This window comes from Marmota flaviventris, chromosome 10 (assembly GCF_047511675.1).
Source record: "Marmota flaviventris isolate mMarFla1 chromosome 10, mMarFla1.hap1, whole genome shotgun sequence".
Classification (NCBI taxonomy): Eukaryota; Metazoa; Chordata; class Mammalia; order Rodentia; family Sciuridae; genus Marmota; species Marmota flaviventris.
This window is the reverse complement of record NC_092507.1, coordinates 124,588,798-124,608,598: the sequence shown is the minus strand read 5'-3', so window position 1 is coordinate 124,608,598 and position 19,801 is coordinate 124,588,798. Positions and strand designations below refer to the sequence as shown.

The 19,801-nt window shown below is 44.0% G+C and overlaps 1 protein-coding gene across 7 annotated transcripts in view; it reads right to left on the bottom strand.

The window, feature by feature from the left end:
* Positions 1–6,575: 6,575 nt before the first annotated feature.
* Positions 6,576–19,801, bottom strand: part of Rnf115 (ring finger protein 115) — a 90,410-nt gene continuing 77,184 nt past the window's right edge. For all 7 annotated transcript variants that reach the window (XM_071618498.1, XM_027956168.3, XM_071618497.1 and 4 more), the window contains 5 exons: positions 12,267–12,338; positions 10,996–11,068; positions 9,973–10,066; positions 7,468–7,583; positions 6,576–6,732 (listed from right to left, as the gene is read on the bottom strand). In XM_071618498.1, coding sequence (XP_071474599.1) covers positions 6,601–6,732; positions 7,468–7,583; positions 9,973–10,066; positions 10,996–11,068; positions 12,267–12,338 — 487 coding nt within the window. In that variant the 3' untranslated portion in view covers positions 6,576–6,600. The remainder of the gene's footprint in view (positions 6,733–7,467; positions 7,584–9,972; positions 10,067–10,995; positions 11,069–12,266; positions 12,339–19,801) is intronic.

Here is a 19,801-nt window from a genome sequence, read left to right as displayed (position 1 = left end):
ATAAAAAAAAAAGTATTTCTTACCAGGGCGTGCGTGATGGCACACAGTCCTGTTATCCCAGTTACTCAGGAGGTTAAGGTAGGAGGATTGGAAGTTCGAGGACAGCCTGGGCAACTTGGCAAAACCCTGTCTCAAAAACAAAACAAAAAAGAGCTGGGGATGTGGCTCAGTGGTAGAGCACTCTATCCTGTGCAAGGCCCTGCGTTCGATCCTCAGTGCCGGGGCAGGTGGGGAGTGAGCATCCCCATGGCTCACACTCCACTTCTGTGGGCACCATCCAAGTATAACTTGCCAGCAAACCATAGAAAGTCTATATGTTTAAAAACCTTAAAGGTAAACGCCTACTATTCCTCATCTGTGACAGGCACAGGAGTGTGTCCTCATAATGCCTTCTGGATCCATCAAGGGCTATATTCTGGTTCTGGAAAGTATCTCCAGTTTCATACACTGTCTCTTCGTTTTCTATTTTAAACCATTGGAGGAACCCAGTGGTTCCCAGCCCGAGTGCCGAGAGGCTGACGTTACTGCAAGCTGAACCCTGCCCCCCACTTTTTATTTTTTTAGTTATAGATGGCACAATACCTTGATTTTATTTATAACCTATGAGATTCATTCTGGAAACTCTCAATGTGAGTACTGTCTCCTATAGGTCATCTTCAATTTTTACATCACTAGATTATTCTTTTAAAGAGCACTTTTATCATTCTGTCTCTACCACAGAGGGCAAAGAGGATTAACTCCTTAACATCCAAATATCTATTTGAATATACATCCTGCTCCTTCTCCTCCTAAAATCTTCCTACCTGCTTATATCAGCTCTAGCAACCAACGGTGAAGTGCCCCTCCCTTACAATGCTGTTTCATTATGATTCAGAATACAGACCATGCTTTCCCCCTGCCTGATTTTGTTAAGATTGATAGATTTCACTTGTATTTCTTGAGCAAACACCACCCGGAGACCAGAGAAACCAGAGCATGCAGAAGGTCATGAAAAATATAATTTGGTAATGAAGAAATTTTAGGGCTGGGAGTGCAGCTCAGTGGTAGAGAATGTGCTTAGCATGTGCGAGACTTTGAGCTTGATCCCCAACACCACATAAAAAGATCTTTACGTTAATAGGTCAGTGCATTGAGTTAACTATACTATAGGAACAATGGATGATGAATGCCATTTCCTCTCAATCCTTAGAAACAACCAGATTCTTACTTCTAGTCAATCTCGTCACCACCTAAGTCAACAGGGTCCCCCAGAGAACTCGGGCACACACTGGCCTAACCCACATGAAAAGGAAAGCGCAGACTGGGAGGCTCCGGCACCTTCTACGCCGCTGCTCGCTTTCTCTCAGTGCACACCACATTCCTTCCTCCTCCAGGGTGAAAGGTAGGTGTGTGTCTGTGAGTGTCATGTTGCGATGTGAGGTCTCACTCCCAAAAGCTCAGGAGTGAGACAATGAGGACTGTTCAGAGGTGCAATGGCTGGGTTGGGAGCGTTGGGATCAAGTCAGCGGTCTGATCCACTGACATGGACTAACGAGGTGGTAACTGGGCATGTGGGGTGGCTGGAGGAGGTGGGGGCGTGACTTTGTGGTCTTCACTTTGTCCCTGATGAGCGGAGCTCTCCCTCCTTGCTGGCTGCTGTGTCCTGAGCTGCGTTCCTCTGCTGCGCCCTTCCACAATGACAGTCCACCTCTCCTCAGGCCCAAAGCTACGGAGTCAGCCTGAACCTCTAAACCAGGAGCCAAAACCAACTTTCCCCCTCTTCAGTTGCCCCGTCAGGTCTCTTGGTCACAGAGATGCAGGACTGACTGAAACAGGGAGTACGCACGTTATTAAATACACACGCACAGACACGAACGTGCATTACAAGACGTAAGCCAGGACTTTTTCTCCTAACACTATTTAATCAAAGGGAGACATGCTGGAGTTAGAGAACCCTTCTTCCCTAAAACTCTTCCTGCAAACCTGAGAACCAGTCACTGAGCAGAGCACCATTCAGAGAAAAAACCCCTCCAGCGGCCACGCAGCCAAGGTGGATCCAAGTTACAATGAGCTGAGGGAACTATTTAGTCAACAGCCATTTCTACTTCCTTGGCCTAAAATTGTTACTTTTATCATGAATTTATATATTATTAAAAGAAAGAGCCAAGGAGCTCTAAGTAATAGGGACATTATGACATTCTGGAGTCTTCAGAAACAAGCATAGAAACTCTTGAGGAAAATTAAATTTTTAATGCTAGGATTATTCCTTCTCCCAATTCATTGGCTCTGAACCTTTCCATCCAGCTCTCCGGTTCTGCTGGCCAAACTAACCCACATGAAGACAGATGAGACCAACCCACCTGGAAGCCACCTGAGAAGCAATGACACTGGGTGGACAAGAAGGCTCTACCTACATAGACCCTCAACTTCCAAGTCTACCATCTCGAGGGCATCTTTCCAGTTATGTGCGAATCAATAGTTCCCTTCATCCTTAAACTGTAAACAGACAAAAAGAAAGACATATATAGTCCACACACACACACACAGACACACACACACACACACACACACACACACACGACAAGAGAAATCATAATGGACGAGATAAAGAAGACATTCCAAATAAGAAAGCAATCGGTTTACCCCTGCATGGAATTCAAAGGCCAGGCCAGTCAACATGAACATAAAAGCCTCCAGTTCACACTAAGGGTTCACATCCTAGAATTACAAAGGTCCTTTTAAGGGAAAATTATTTCAATAAAATGTGTGATACTTAAAAAGGGAGAAAAATAAAAATAAAATCGCAATAGTTTTCTCTTTGACAATTAGTAAAATGTTGATTAGAGCAACTGATTCAAACATATCTTATTTGATTCTTTTTTTTTTTTTTTTTTTTTGGTGGGGGGGTACTGGGGACTGAACTCAGGGGCACTCGACCACTGAGCCACATCCCAGGCCTGTTTTGTATTTTATTTAGAGACAGGGTCTCACTGAGTTGCTTAGTGCCTTGCTTTTGCTGAGGCTGGCTCTGAACTCACGATCCTCCTGCCTCAGCCTCCTGAGCCACGGCGATCACAGGTGTGCGCCACCGCGCCCAGCTCTTCCTTGATTCTAATAAAGTGTCTAGATTCCTAAGTATGTACAGCCTTTCAGCTGTACAGGAATGAACACATGAAAAATCCAGGTTATGTAGCCTTCCACTACGTGGGCAATACATCTAAACTGTTTTGAAATATTTAAGAGCAAGGCATTCCAAGAAATTAATTCTTAAAATCCATGTTCTGGTGTTAGACCACTGAACCTAAAATGTTTTTTCCTAGAATGAGAGGCATGTCAAGACTTCCAAATTAATTTAGGTTAAGAAGGAAAAACACAGAAGTTATGCACACACAACATATCATTACCACTGAGGTCTCTTAAGCCAAGACAGACATATCTCAAAGACTGTTCACTTGGAAAAATATAAGTAGGATGAGGATCACTGTGTGTGAGATGTGTAAATAGACAACCTTGTAATTTGAGTAGGCTACAGGATGCCCAGATATTTGTTCAGACACTGTTCTGGCTGTCAGGTAATCCACTCTTGGTATCCAGAATTAAAATCACCATACCATAGTGATAGGGGAACATCAACGTCTACAGTAGCGAATGTGTAACAGCCAAGTTATGGAACCAGCCCAGGTGCCCATCAACAGATGACTGAATTAAGAAAATGTGGTATATACGTACAATGGAGTCCTACTCAGTCATAAATAAAATCATGGCATTTGTGGTATATAAATAGAACCGGAAAACATCATGCTAAATGGAATCAGCAGACTCAGAAAGTCAAGGGTCAAACGTTTTCTCTCATATGCAGAAACTACAGCAAAGTAAAGGGGAACAAAGGGTTGGATCTCACAAAAACAGAGGGAAGACCAGTGGAGGAGGAGGAGACTGGAAGGAGAAGGAAGAGGAGAAAAGAAAGAAAACGTGGGATGAATGTGACAAGATCACCCTTTGTACACACGTACATATACCCCAGGGAATTCCACCTTGAGGTATACGTGTGTGAGTGTGTGTGTGAGAGAGTGAGAGAGAGAAAAGCACCAATTAAAAATGAATAGATAAATAAAGGACACCAATGGAGTAAAGAAAGGAGAGCAAGGGGGGAGAGAAGCAGCAGGTGGGGCTGAGAGGAAGTGACGTAAACCCCAAGGGCGTATGACCATGTATCATCACGACACACTGATAAGCACTTAAGTCATGATGATAATGATAGTAAAATAACAATGAGCACTATTCTGGGTGACTGCTGTCCCTAAGGTGGGAGACCCCATCAGTGAGAGGCCTGGACAGACCAAGGCCGACACTCCCCACTCAGAGGGGGCTCTTGCCTGAGGGCTTAAGCTGGGACTCAGGTTCCCTGCTGTTTGGACTGGAAGGGAGGCATCAGCTCCGGCTGGTATTCAGAGTGGAACTCACTCCCTGGCTGTGGGTCTGGGTGCGCAGCCTTCACTCTTGGACTGAAACCATACCAACTGCTTTCCTAGATCTGTATGTAGCTGGTCCACTGCAGAATCTGCATGAAGGTATAAGTCACTTCCTTATATACAGAATTCTATATCACACGTGTGTCCTGTTGGTTGTGTTTCTCTGAGGAACTCAAACTCCTTAACATAAAATAATCTGGAAGCCCGAGATGCTGCCCATTATAGGAAGAAACACTACAAATTCATAAGTGGGATGAGTCTCATGGCCCCTATCAGTGCAAAACATGTGAAGAAAACTTCAGACAATTTAGTCTGGTGCTTGCTATATTATACATTAAAAAGGCAGATTCCTATTTAGCACTTTGCTTCCATTCTTTGTGAAAACTACTCCTATCCTTTAGTTCTCTAGTTGTAACTAACCCCAGCCTGTCTCAACATTAGACACTTAACAGACAAAAATTTCCAAGCTGTCAGAATTTTTTCCAAGATGGCTGATACTGCTCTACTTGAACACTGCAATGGGCTTCAACCCCAGCTAAACAGAGGTTAAACACTGGTGACACACTCTCGCCTGCCCACGTCCTCTCCACCCCGACACAGAACCAGGGTCCTCCCAGGCTGCAGTTCTGGCTGACCACAATAACCAGATCACATCCCCAGAGAGCCACCGCCACAGAGGTCGAGAGCGCATGAGAAAGACCTCTCATCCCTCCGGTCCCACCTGGACCAGACCTTCGGGTCACAACTTTTAGAGGCAGGCTCAAGTTCAGCAGGCTACTCTTCCCACTTCTGTCTTCCCTTTCCAACTCTGTCATCCTTTAGCAAAGTACAAAGAGACCTTTAGCCCCCTCCCTCACCCCTAAACCAGTGACAGTCAACAAAAATTGAGAAGACTCTTAGCCAAGAAAGAGATTCACCAGAGAGTGGCAGTCTTGCTCTGATCATTCTAAACTATGAAAAACTGATATGACCATATAAATGGTGCCACTTTTAATACACCACAGCTGTTGTATGTCCCCACTGTGTCCTTTTAAGACTCTGAAGTTCAAACAACATTGACATTCTTTCTTCATTTATTCAACTTTAAACACTTGAAGAGCACACATATGGGACACTGTTAGCTTAAAAAGTAAGGCCTACCTCTTCCAGGCCAAGTTGTTTTGGGCATGATCACATAATCAGTTTGATTCTAAGTGTTGCCAGAATCAAAGCAGAACAGAAAAGTTTCCAAGACAAACAATGGGCTTTAAAGATTAAAAGACAATGTAAAATCTCAATTCCTAAAGAGCACTGAATTACCAAAAGCAGTGAACTGGATATAGAAGCAGTATGAAATAATTATATTTCTATGAGAGAAATTATATTAAGGTTCTTAAGACAAACAGTAAACAATGAGTTAAGGATCATAAAAAAAAAAAAAAAATCACAGAACTTAAGATTTTAAACATCTGTCTTTCTGACGCTACTTGCTGCCCAACTCATTCCCAGAAAGGAACCAGAATCAGATTCCCAACAGCACAAGACTCTCAAGAATTAAAAAACTAAAGTCTACGACAGGTTACCTTTTCCTTTCCACTGTAATTTTTCTTTGATTTGTGCTCTGAGGATTAAAACAAAACAAGATCCTTAGTCTCAAATTCCTGAATCAATCTGACATCACCTTATTGCTAATGTGGTCAAAAGTAGATGCTTCTGTACAATAAAGACAACAGGACCTGACGTCAGCAGGACTTGAGGGCTCTGGTTCCTCTGTGTTCACTGTAAAATATACTAACGATGGGGTAGAAGGAGGCTGAAGGAGGAGGTGGGAACATCCATCCCAAGGAGACATGACAGACAGCAGGACCCTCGCTAGACTTCAAGGAACTGACTCTCTTCAGGCAGGGGCAAACCCACATAGTTAAGTTTCACACTTAAAAAATTATCACTCTGAATTCAGGAGTAAGAGGCATTTGGTTGTGATACAATTCAATCGGTAGGTACTAACTTTAAATTTAGAGAAGAAAAACACTCATTGCGTTAATATTATGGGTTGGGGTTTCTTATGTGATTCCTAAATCCATCTACTATTTTTTGTTTTGATAGAATCTATAGCTATGTTTTAAGAAGACTACCACAGACAGCCCTGGTTCAGGTGTGACCTTTAGTTTCAGAAAGTCCATCGATCATGTAGCTGGCTGTCATTGCTAAATCTGTTGCTTGCAGAGGCCTCAGAGCTCTGGGTTTGCCGCGTAGAATCCTCACCATTTAAACTCTTCCTACATACAGGACATGTGTCATGCTGAAACAGAAACATATTAATCCATATGAATATCCGGTCCTGAGAGCTAGGGTTCTGAGCTCTTAAGAAACCCTGGAAGTTAAACATCTAAAATTATGACTCGACACCCAGAAAGACAAAAGGCCAGGCAGCTCCTCAACAGAGTTGGGCTCCAAAGGCGTGAAGCCAGGATATCTCCCAAACAACACTTCAAGCAAAATCAACAGAATTCTAGGCCACCTAATAAATAATAAGTAACACTTTCCCCCATTACTCCATTTGAGGTCCAAACACAACTAACTAGAAACAGCAACGTGAGACACGACAGGAGCTGTAACTGCTCACTGCTCTTCCATGCCATGTACATGAAGGGTCAGCAAACCTTGGCAGGCCACTCGCTCTGCTCAAACCATTCACCTCTACCCACGTAGCACAGAAGCAGCCACAGAACCACAGGCTGTGCACACATCGGCACGGCTTGTGTACCAACGGGACTTTACTGACAAACTCAGCTGGCAGGCCATAAGGCCCGTGGGCTACAGTTTGCTGATTTCTGGTCAAACAAGTTCCCAAGAGATGGTAGTCTAACAGAACAGTGGTGGTAGTACTGGGAGTTAGTCATGGTTTATGGGGCTGAAATCTGACTTATCTGGCTCTTACATGAACTGATAACTACATCCGTACTCTGAGCCATCTCCACAAGAAAATGTCCCTTACGTGAGTGCTTCATTGCGGATGACGGCTGGCTATACTCACCAGTTCTAACCATGGCACAATACAGCTGCTGTGAAAGAAGTGATTGCAGGGTAGCTGCCGGACTTCCTCTTCAACTGTGTAATCTTCTTTGCAAACTGGACATTCTAAACCCATATCTGTTGGAGGAAGAAATGCCTTTTATTCATTTATCTATCTATTTATTTATTTTTATTGATTTCGTTTTTTAAATACACGACAGCAGAATGCATTACAATTCAAGAAATACCTCTTAAAGTAATAAACAAAATGAAGGAAAAAAAGAATGTCTCTTACAATACAAGGAACGCATAAGAAAGGACACAAGAGACAAAAGTAAAGCTGCCTCTAAGTGGGAGGTAGATAAAAAGCCTAAACTGCAAGCTGGGCGTGGTGGCGGACGCACACCTAGGATCCCAGTGGCTGGGGCGGGTGGGCTGAGGCAGGAGGATCCAGAGTTCAAAGCCAGCCTCAGCAACAGCAAGGCCCTAAGCAACTCAGTGAGACCCTGTCTCTAAATAAAATACAAAATAGGGCTGGGGGTGGAGCTCAGTGGTTGAGTGCCCCTGAGTTCAATCCCTGGTGCTCCCGGCCCAAAAGCATGAATTGTGTTTCAAAATGGTGGGTAGAAAGGTCGTAATAGACAGGGACATGAAAAGCAGAACAAGGAATGGGACCTACTCCAACATGATCTAGACCATGATAAGTCCACTCTGTAATGCAAAAGGTTGGAAGAAATAAACAGGCTTAGGTGATCTGGTGAAAAAACCAGGAAAGCATCTTCTCCAATGTGTGACAATCTTTGGCAGTCACAGTGTCTGCTCAGGAAACACTGGCAATCTGTGCACCATGACCAAGGGACTTATCTCAGCAATTTTATTCAGTGTCTCAAGCCACTTTTGCCCTGCTCTGTTTCATATCATGCATCCTTTTTCAGCGTGGGTGCCCTAAATTCCTCTGCAGAAGCTGTTAATTAAAAGCTGTACCAGGAGGTGGTGCTACAGAATTACAAAGACTAAGTCTCGCTCAGGCCTCTAAATCAAGGGACAGGAAGCCCTCTTTCCTCAGAGGAAATGATCACAAATTACACTGGGAATTCTAAGCAACAAATAATGAATTTCCCAAGTTTGACTAATAACACCAACTACTGTACTATCCCAGTGGCTGGGATAGGGCTCTATGACTCAACAGTGGTCAGGGAATTTGGACCACGAGTTCCACTTAAATTGATTCCTTCCTTCCTTCCTTTCTGTTCCCACCACTTTGCCTTAATTCCAACTCTTAATTTTCATGCCAAGTCTACTTCTACTTCAATATTCTAATTCCAGGCCTTTAACCCTCAAAATGTTTCTTATACTTTGCTACCAGCTAACTTTCCCTGATACCAGCTTCACAGGAACCTTCAACTCATTCTCATCTGGATTTTCAGCTGGCACATCAAATCAACAAATTCAAAAATAAAGACCATCACATCTTCTCCTTACCTAAACCGGGCCCACTCACTCCTCTTCCTTCCCTAATGAACCACTCTTACTGTTACAAATTGTGAAATCTGAGAATCATCTTGACCCTGCCTCCTCTTTCAACCCATGTTACAATCGGCGAGGAAAGCATTTCTTCAAGATGAACTTAAACTGTACCTTTTCTTTCTGTTAGCATTGCCACCATCACCTGAACCCCTCACCCCTCCTAGACTGCTACAGAGGTTCTTCAAGCCCCATCTTTGCCTGCGTTCTCACTTCCACTCTATTTTACGTACTAACTTCTCTAAAGACTAAGCTTCCCTAAAGAACACTTAAATCCCTCTTTACTCGTTTCGAGGACCTATAAAACCTAGTGCGTCCAGTCCTGACTTCTCAACAAGGTCCCACCCTTCCTGTCTAGTCATACTTTCTACTACTCCCCAAATCAGATTCTATTTCAGGTCTAATAAGGTCACTTTCCTGTACCTGACTCAAACACCATGTCTACGCTGATATTATTAAATTAGTTAATGATTTTCCTTAAATAGAATGACCTCAGATTGTCCATCTTGTCTTTAAATCTTCTTTGACTGTAAATCTAAATTTACAGGGAAAGAAACCCTCAGTACAAAATTATGTTCCTTATCATTGAATTCCTTCAGTGCTTAAAAATAAAACAGTATCTATTCTAGTGTATCTAAGTGCACCTGACACAAAGCAAAAGAAAAGCAAATATATTGTTTCTCATTTGTTTTTTTTTCCCCTTTCCCCAAGATCAGTATCATCTGCCCAATATCATTTTCAACACTGTTTTTAGTCAGTTGATGAGTTTTGCTTCTAATAATAAGTTCTTCAACTGGTGAGAATCAAATCTTAAGGGATATGGTGACTGCCTAGGAAACACCTATTTATTTACCTAATGAAAGGGCAGGTAGCTTTCAATTCCAGTACATAGGTTAGAATTTTAGAGGGCTATAGCTTCACCTGAAGATTCCTAGTGTAAGGAAGGTACTGGGATTTGGGCAGAGGTCATCAGATGACAGAGTAAATATGAAAATGAACCTACCAACTTGTTCTGGAGTTACGCTCACTGTTGGAAGAGAGGTGATTTTTTCCTTGTCAGCTGGGGGAGGCCCTGTGTTTTCCAGCTGTCCTAAAAGCTACAAAAAAGGAGAAAGAAAAAGAAGATGTGGCAGACATCTCAATGTCCCTGGAGAGGGAGGCGCTCCAGCTGAGAACAAACAGTGAAGATATCAGAAATGTTAATTGCTCTTACTTCCGCAAGGCTCTGAAGGTTGGGTTTCTCTTTTTCTGCGCTAGACACTTACAATTGCTTTACAATTTCAGAGTGACATTAGTATAAGCCTACAGACATACCCATGATTGCAAGGTCCACTTTTGGGCATAAAGCAACTTAAGGGTGGCAAAAGGGTTGTGATGTCATGAATAAAACTACAGCTTAATAAAAATACTTAGCTGGTCCAAAAACGTCATTCTGCTGGAAGAAAGAAAAGGGTGGGAGTATGGAGAGTGGCATAAACTAAGCCAAGAAATAGGTAAATTACTGCCTACATCGAGACTTGGATAAAAATGACATGCTTTTGACACTTGGCAATCCACAAGGGAGATGAAAAACCAAACAAATTTAAATGAACATAAACAAGTGGAAGCAACTGTACATGGCGTGGGAAAACCTTTTTCTCTGCTTCCTTCCCCTACTTTGCTCCATCAAGCAGAAATCCCTGCTTTAACATTTGAGACCCTCCTGTTTTGTGAAGTACTTATTTATAGGATTTCCATAGGACCGAACAAGAGGCCAAAAATACAATGTACTGTTTGTTATAGGAGAAGTCTTTAGTTTTCTGGAGGTGAAGCAATCTTCTAGAAATTTCCTTGGACCTAGTAGGTACATGAATGCTGAACTAAACCCACAAACCCTTTATCCCTTTAGTAAAGTGGAAACCCCAAAGCTCGAAATATTAGAGAAAGCAGAGTGATTGCCATTTCAAGAAAGTAGCAGAAGGAGAGCAGGAAGCCTGTGGAACCACGAGACACACTGAACAGACACCCTCAAAAGGCAGCTCCTCACCTGGGTTACAATGGCATCAAGCCCTGTCTGACCCCAGGCATAGTCCCCAGGGTTGGAGTGCAGCATCCCGCTCCTATACGTGAGATGAGACAGAGAGCATTAGATGAAGTAGCCAGGCTCTGCCTTACACTTCAGAAAAACTGGCAGCGGGTTCCTGTTTTCTCACTCAGAGCTTGAGAGCCACTAATCTTCTAGAATCAAGAGGCAAAGAATTTCTCTGCATTTTAAAGGTCAAACCGATTAACTAGAGATAGCCTCTCATTCTCTACAAATTTTACTTAACTGAAACCTACAAAGTAAAGCCACCTGAAATACTACATGACACCCAGAGCAAGAAGAGAGGCTCATTGCCTGTTGGCCAAGGAAAGTCTGTCTCTTCTCTACCCACGTATATCCAACGTAGGACGGAGCTGCTTTCTAAGGAGAGTTTTCCTTCACAGCTGGCTACAATCTATAGCAGACTTCCCTCACTCGAAGGGCTGCCCATGGTCCTGGACAACGAGAAGCTTTCTAGTAGAACAGCAGCCACAGAAGTCTCCCTGAATCACACCTCAGAACAATTACAAGAGACTTGGCAGCACCTTGTTCTTGGTGCTGCTGGTACAGTACCTTGGAAGACAGAGGTCCAGACTCTGATCGAAACCCATTTAAAAGAACTAGAGGCTGGAAAATGGGGTAAGTACGGGGAAGGACCAAGGACCCTCTGAGCAAAGGAATCTTCTGGGACAGAGAAGTAGCAAATAACTGTCTATATAAGAAGAAATTCCATTTTTAACCCCTACTATGTAAGTGTTAAGTGTCACTCTGATACTGAATTATAGCCTTTTGTTTCTTCTGATATTCTTTCTTTGGAAAAGGAAAGTTAATGTTATATTTTCAACTTCAGAAATTCTTAAGGATTAAAGGCTTCCTATATGGTCTAGAGAGGAAATTCACAAATCAGATACCAAGCCTAGCAAGGACCACTTCATTTCCCTTCTCAACACAACCCTCAGACCAGAATATAAAAGAAATCAGACATGCCCAGCATCCAAACCCAAGTGTCTTGGGGAACCAGGACAACCCTCCTGAGCCTGAACAAAATAATAATAGTAACAACAATATAGATTGTGACTAAGTTTGGGCTCGGGAGACAAGGGCAGTGTAAGAGCCTTCCGGTCACAACTACATACTCACCAACATAGTTCTGTGTGTCTCTCTGTATAGAACAGAAACTACAGCACCTAAAATGAGGCAAGCTCAGCACTGTAAGATAGAAATTAGTCACTTACCAAGAAAAAGGGTGTGGGGATCCTGGAATTGCAGAATTTGCAAGGAATCCTGCAAAGATCTGTTGCATTATTCTGTTAAAAGAGAGAAAAAAAAAAGTAGATAAGACAACCGAAGTACTCTATAGATTATAGATATCCACACATGGACAAATCCAACTGCTTCCCTAACCCACAAATGGGTTTCCACTATTACAAAAGAGAGCATCAGAAATCAGTCTGCTATCTAGTGGTGTGTGACTTTGCTACTATGGCTATTTTCTAGACTTCTAACATCTTAACAGATGGACAGATTTTTGTGAATTAGGCTGGAAAGGAATCATGTTATGGTGCATTTTTCAAATTATGTTCCTTGGATCTCTGGCACTGGCGTGAGGAGGGGTTAAAATGGAAGCTGCACCAGTAGGGTTCTAGATCCAAAATGGCAGTTTCATTTTTTATGTGTCTTATATACTGGGTTTCTGAATAAGGTATCATCTAAAGATTTTTTGTTTTGGTAATTTTGAGAATGATTTTTAAAGGCATTTCAGATGACTATGATACATACAAATATACACATTTGGTACTTGTCATTCTGAACACTTAAGATGGCATATACTGCTGTTTATTTATATTAATGAGTTGGTCTTTGTTCCCCACAGATATTGGGATGATGCCTTAGTTAAAAAAAAAAAAAAGGAGGAGGAGGGGAGAGGACAGGGAGGAGGGGGAGGAGGGGGAGGAGGGGGAGGACGGGGGAGGACTGGGGGAGGAGGATTGTCTCCCTACATTTCCTGTTTTGAATGACTGCACTTTCAATTCCCTGGTTCCTACTGTGTTAGGCCAATCCACGTAGCTTTGAAAGTAGCTATTATTAGACTTTCCTTACTACTAACATTCAAAAATAACTAATTATACTGTTTCCTTTCTAGTTTTTGTTTTTGTATTTTGTGTACATTACTTATTTTTTTACTGGGGATTGAACCCAGGGGGACTTTACCAGTGAGCTATATATACCCAGACCTTTTTATTTTTCTACTTTGAGTCAAGAGTCTTACTAAGTTCCCCTGACTGGCCTCAAACTTGTGATCCTCCTGCCTCAGCCTTCTGAGTGGCTAAGATTACAGGGGTGTGCCACCATGCCAGGACAACATTTATTTTTTAATTAACAAAACTGCCTAAATAGCCAGGTGCTCCTGGGCTCCATACCCAGTACTGGGAGACAGGGGACTAAGGCCCCCTACCAATAGCCAGAACAAACTTGCAAAATGTGTGTAAGACCTAGCGGGTCCTCTAGATGACTGCAGCAATGGCCAACATCTTGACCGTAACCTCATGAGATCTTGGACCAGAACAACCCAGCTAAACTTCCAAATTCCTGGCCCAATGAATTTGTTAGATAATAAATGCCTGTTTTTTTTAATGTAATGATTGTAGTAATCAGTTGATTAAACATTCTTGAACACAGAACCTCCAGAGGAGCAATGGGTCTTTAAATATACAAGTATCTCCATCAGATGAATTCTCACCCTTACACCCAAACAGACCTAAGCAGTTAAAACCTAAGAAGAATTGGAGCTGAGCTGTGTATTAAGTGAGAAGCCACATACAAACCAAAGAATACGGAGAAGGGGCTGAAAGGACGAAGGTCAGGGGCAGGGACATATAAAAGAAGTTGGGGGCAAAGCCCATCACATACTAACATTTCCATACCAATAGCTCCAGTCCATTTAATGCTGACCAGTCAAACTTGGACCTTGAGATACAGGATGTGGGTAGAGTTTACTGTGGTCATGACCCCCTCACCCAAGTTACAGGTCCTTCAGAATAAAATGAATACAGAAACAACTCTGTTCTTCACCTCATTTTTCATAACTGTTTTGCATTTAAATGGATTCCACTTAAAAACCATCTCCTAACAGGTCAGCAAAGCTTTACCCCATCAAGGCGTACACCGTGTACCACTGCCATTCTTCACCCCTTGCTGTGATCCATCAGGGGGATTTTTAGGCTCACACCTAGGTTACGCCTGGAGAACTTCCCTGCTAGGAGGCAACGCTGGTACAGAAGTGCAGTGTCTCTGGTTTGTTGTCCCAAGTGCGTACAACACGCAGCCCTGCTGTATCAGGTAGACCTGTGCACAGGGGACAGGAGGGGCTCATGGAACGCTTTCCATTTGACTAAAGGGAAATCAAAAGGACTTTCTCTTTAGAGTTCCTTATCTTTTATTTGTAGAGATTATTCAATAGTCTCTTTAATTACATTGCATCCTCTGAGTTCATTCCCAACTATTCTGTTGCACTTTCCTGTTTTGTAGATCTGAGCCAAGCCGGGAACAGATGGACAAGAGTACTTCCCAAACAGTGCCGGAGAGCACTGTGTCCGTAGAGTATCAAGACAAATGCTGCCATTACCGTTAATATCGGGATGATAAATTCTTGTGAATGCAACCTTAGGTGGTTTGCAGGGATAACCTGTTGGGAAATAAATTGTCCAAAAAAAAAAAACAAAACTCCACTCTGATGGGGACTGTCATTTGGCCCCATTATTGTAGCTGGCCAATAGAACCTATCATCTCCAACAGGGCCTGCGCAACACTCAGCCGAAGGGTCCCTTAACAGGTCACTCAACTCCTTGTGGATTCTCTTCAGAGACATGGTGGGAGGCAGTGGTGGTGGCGGTGGCCCTGGGGGTGGGTGGGGCAAGGGCTAAGGGCAGGAGATGCAGAGTTAGGGAGGCCCCCTGGCTCCCAGGCCTCCAGGCAGCAGCCAGGGGTCTCTCTTGGTGCGACAGGGGGAGGAACTGCCTGCCTTCTTGCCAGCTGCAGCTGGACCCAGGGCTGCCATAAATGCCTGTTGTTTAGAGCCACTGACCTCTGGGATAATTCACCCTAGAGCAGCTGATGATCACTACAGATTTGGTATACAGAAGTAGGTACTGTCACAATAAAAAGCGACATGGGTCTGCCTTTGGCACCCCAGCATGGACAGGAGCTGGAAGGGCTCTGGAGCCCCGGAGGAAGCCAGAGAGCAGGGAGGGAGCTCAGGGCAGGACCTCGGCCTGCATGCCCAAGCCCAGGCTGGCCCGGGTGGGGGAAGGCAGGCAGACATAGTGCAGAGCCGACAGTGAGTGCAGGCACAGCACAACAACAAGGCGGAAGCAAGGTGCTTCTGGGGAGTCAGGGAAAGCTAGGGGAGGGCCGCAGATCTCCTGATCTGCAGAGAGCGCGACCCGGGAGCCTCAGGGGTCAGCAGAAGGTCTGCCGCCTCCTGAACAGCACGGGCTCTGCTAAAGGCACTCGCTGTGTTGAAGGTACCCCGTCTTCTCGCAGCTGGCATCAAGATGCAAGAGGAGACGGGCAGACTAAAGGAAGGCCAGTTGGAAACCAGTTAGGGCCAGCGCGGGGGGTGCACGCCTGTAATCCCAGCAGTTCCAGAGGCCGAGGCAGGAGGATCGCAAGTTCAAAGCCAGCCTCAGCAATGGCAAGGCGCTAAGCAACTCAGTGAGACCTGTCTCTAAATAAAATACCAAATAAGAGGGCCTGGGGCTGGGGCTCAGTGGTGGAGCACTTGCCTGGCATGTGTGAGGCACTGGGTTCATTCTCAGCACCACATATAAATAAATGAATAAAATAAAGGTCCATCAACAACTAAAAAATTACAAAATAGGGCTGGCGATGTGGCTCTGTGGTTGAGTGCCCCTGAGTTCAATCCCCAGTACAAAAAAGGAGAGGCGAAGAAGGTAGGTGAAGATAATTCTGAGAACATCCAGTAATAGTGAATGATACTAAAATTGAGAAATGGACTTCAAGCAAAGGTTTAATTCAGGGTACTGCCAAAAAGACATGGTTTAAAATGAACTAAGAGTGTGGCTTTAAAAATTCCATAAAACCTCAGAAAGATCTAAAATAGTGCCTAGAGAACCGTTTGGTTTAACAACTGGGCTTCTAACACTCTGGGTTAGTTTACAGGGTGCTGTAACAAATTACCACAAACTGGGTGGCCTAAACCAAAAGGGATTTTTTATCGGTTTGGAGGCCCAAAGTCTGAATCGAGAGGTCCCCAGACACTGTTTCCTCTGGAGTCCTGCGGAAGACTCTGTCCCGAGCCCTCCTGGTCCTGCGCAGCGGCCAGCGCTCCTTGCCGTTTCTCGGCCTCAGACCCACAACCCCGACCTCGGCCGCCATCTGCACTGCCTTTCTTTCCTGTGTCACACCTGTGTCTACGTCCAAACTTCCCACAACCACTGGATCGGGGTTCACCCTGATTCAGTATAATCTTGTTTTAACTTAATTAAATCTTTTTTCTTGGGTTGGGGGAGACACCAGAGATTGAATCCAGGAGCGCTTAACCACCAGCCACATCCCCTGCTCTTTTTAGATTTTATTTTGAGACAGGATCTTTGCTAAGTTGCTTAGGGTCTCTCCAAGTTGCTGAAGCTGACTTTGAACTTGTGATCCTCCTGCCTCAGCCTCCCAAGATGCTGGGATCACAGGCGTGTGCCACCTATCCAGCTTCATCACATCTTTCATGTCACTGTTTACAGATAAGGTCACTTCCCAGGTAGGACTCACACACATCTTTTCAGGGGATGCAACTCCAGCCACACAGGTGGCGACCCTCAGCAAGCCCAGTAGACGGCCAGGGTAGAGAGAGGCTGCCCACAAGAGATCTGTGGGAGAGGGTTGCCTAATGGCACGAGTTTCAGTAAGATGCACAGCATACTCAAGTTTTTAAAAGACACACTAAGGCTTAAACTGAAAGGTGCAGAAACAGCACAAAATGCAAAGAGGTCTTTGGACCCTCAGATTTCTACTTGTAAGCAAGCTAAGGAAACTAGGCAACGGCAAATATGAACTACCTTTCACAGAAAAGAAAGGACGATGCGAAGCCCAGAGGGAGGAATCCAGAGCACTCCTCGTCAGGATAAGTTGAGCTCTAGTCAAGGACTTGCTGATACTTTTTCAACACCCATCAGGGTTTATATGAGCCAGCAACACCTTTGCGTTCTCATCTTCCCCTTGCTGAGCAGGAATGTCTAATCGCAAAGGGACAAGATTTTGAGTACGTCGTGGAAGGTAACTGTATTTTGTACACAAGAGAAGTGTAAATAATTTGTGGCCAAAAGGTGGTTTTAAAATGTGTCCACAAATTCTTTAATATTCTTCCCTCTGAGAGGTGGAACTTAGTTTTCTTCCCCGTAAATGTGGGCTGAACTTAGTGATTGACTTCTTACAGATAAAATGAGGCAGAAATGACAATGTATGTGACCCACCAAATTAGGATATAAAAAGGTATGATTTCTTTCCTTCTTCCTCTCTTTTAAATCACTTAACTCTGAAAGAAGCCAGCTCCTAAGCCATAGGGACAGGCAAAGAGCCCTCTGGAGAGGCCCATATGGTGAGGAACTGAGGCCTCCTTCCAACAGCTATGTGAGTGAACCACCTTGAAAGCCCCGATGCCAGACCCATTTAAGTATTCAGATGACTGCAGCCACATCTGATACGTTGAAAATAAACACACAGTATCTTTATTTATTTTTATGTGGTGCTGAGAATCGAACCCAGTGCTGCATACATGCGAGGCAGGCACCTTACCACTGAGCCACAGCCCCAGCCCTGATATGTTAATTTTCACTAGGAAAATGAAACCTTCTCTAGAACCACCTAAATAAGCTGCTCCTAAATGCCTGATCCTCAGAAACAGTGAGATAATAAATGTTGTCTTAAACTACCAAATTCTGGGATAATCTACTACATGGCAAAAAGCAAAAGATAACCAGCCCCCCAATACTTGTTAGTCACAGGAAGAGGAAATTATCATATGCTTCAACAGACCATAAATAAACAGTGGTGATCCAGTTTAAGAAACATCCTAGTTCCCTAGAGCTCTTCAAATGACCCTATACAAATACTTGGAGTTGCCAGCAGCTGATTGGCTAATGACTGCTTGCTTGGATGCTTACTCTCTGGAAGTCAGATGTGGGCTCCAAGTATTCTCAGCAGTAACAGAGATTGTTCAGGGTGGCCCCTAAAACATATGCGCTGTTTGGAGATTATCTTCGGGTGACGCGTACAGTATTTACACTGAATTTCTTGCTGTTGTAGCTATTTCTTGTTAAAGCTATGTGTGACAGCATGAGTAGAGGGAAGGAAGGCAATATGTTTTAAATTTTAGCAACTCGCGGAAGAGAAAAATCAACCCAAAGGGTCTAGGAGGGGAAGTCACATGCTAAAACCAGACAGAGTCTTCATTTAAGTTTCCTCTTACTTCCCTGGTGGTTCTTTTCAGTCTCCTTTGCTTATTCCTCCTTTCCTCCCAAACCTCTAATTCCAGGGGACATGAGATAGGAATTTAGGCGTATGAAGAGCAACAAAGAGCACTGAATCTCAAAAGGGGACCGTCCATTCACAGGCAGAAAGCAAACCGAACAACCCATAACCAACCCAGCCATATCCTTGCCAGCAGCTTACCAAATAGCTGAAGAAAAAACAACACTGGAAGACAACCGTAAGGCATTTGGAGGAACTGAGCAGTAGGGTTTAGACATGAAACACAAGTGCAAAACTGCAAAAGCCCGCCCTGACTCCACGGCTAATCTAGTGCCTTAGCTACTCTATTGGTATCCGAACCCCACTCTAAGACGGAATGCTATTCTGTGCTTACCTGCCCTCCCATTCTCAAGTAGGTACTTTTCCTTTATAATGAATCTCTTGCCCTGCTACTCTTACCTGACTGGTCCTTACGTTCTTTTCTGTGGTGAGCTGAGACCAGGAAGATCAGAACAGAGGTCTCTTCAACTCCTGGAGACTTCCTCAGACTCCTATGGGCTGGCAATTCCAGGGCTCAAGTCTCTGAGCTCTACCAATCTTGATCTTGACTTTGTTGGCAATTTCATACAGCTTCGTGACTTTAAATACCACAACTCCCAAATTCTATTTCCAGACAAGACTGCTTTTCAATGTCTCCACTTGAACGTATGATAAAGCACTGAATGAACTGAAATCTCTGCCTCCAAGTTTTGCTCCTTTTGTTGTGCCCTGTGTCAGCTAAGGGTAGTTTCATTTTTCTAGTTGTTCAGGCCAAAACCCTTCACTCTTTCTTGTGTCCCACATCATGTTCAATGAGCAAGCTCTAGCATGCCTCTTGTCAGACTACATCTGGAGTCATGCCACTTTTCATGACTCCAAGCCACCCAACGCCCCCGCAGCCCTGCACTGTGTCAACACAGCAGTTAAGATGACCATTTCCAGACAGAAGCTCATCTGAACTCTCCAATGGCGTAAAAGCCCTGACAATAACCAATCAAGTGGTTCTGCACATCCCCGTATCCCCAATCTATTCCCAGACTTCTCTGAGAGCATCTCCTGGTACGTCCTTCACACTGGTCTCTCATTTCCTCATTTTCTCCAGGTCAAACACCTTCTCAATAAAGCCTTGGCTGGGGCTGGGGCTGAATGGCAGAGCGCTTGCCTGGCACATGCGAGGCACGGGGTCCCATCCTCAGCACCACGTAAAAATAAATAAAAATAAAGCCTCTGCTGACTGTGCTTTTGAATC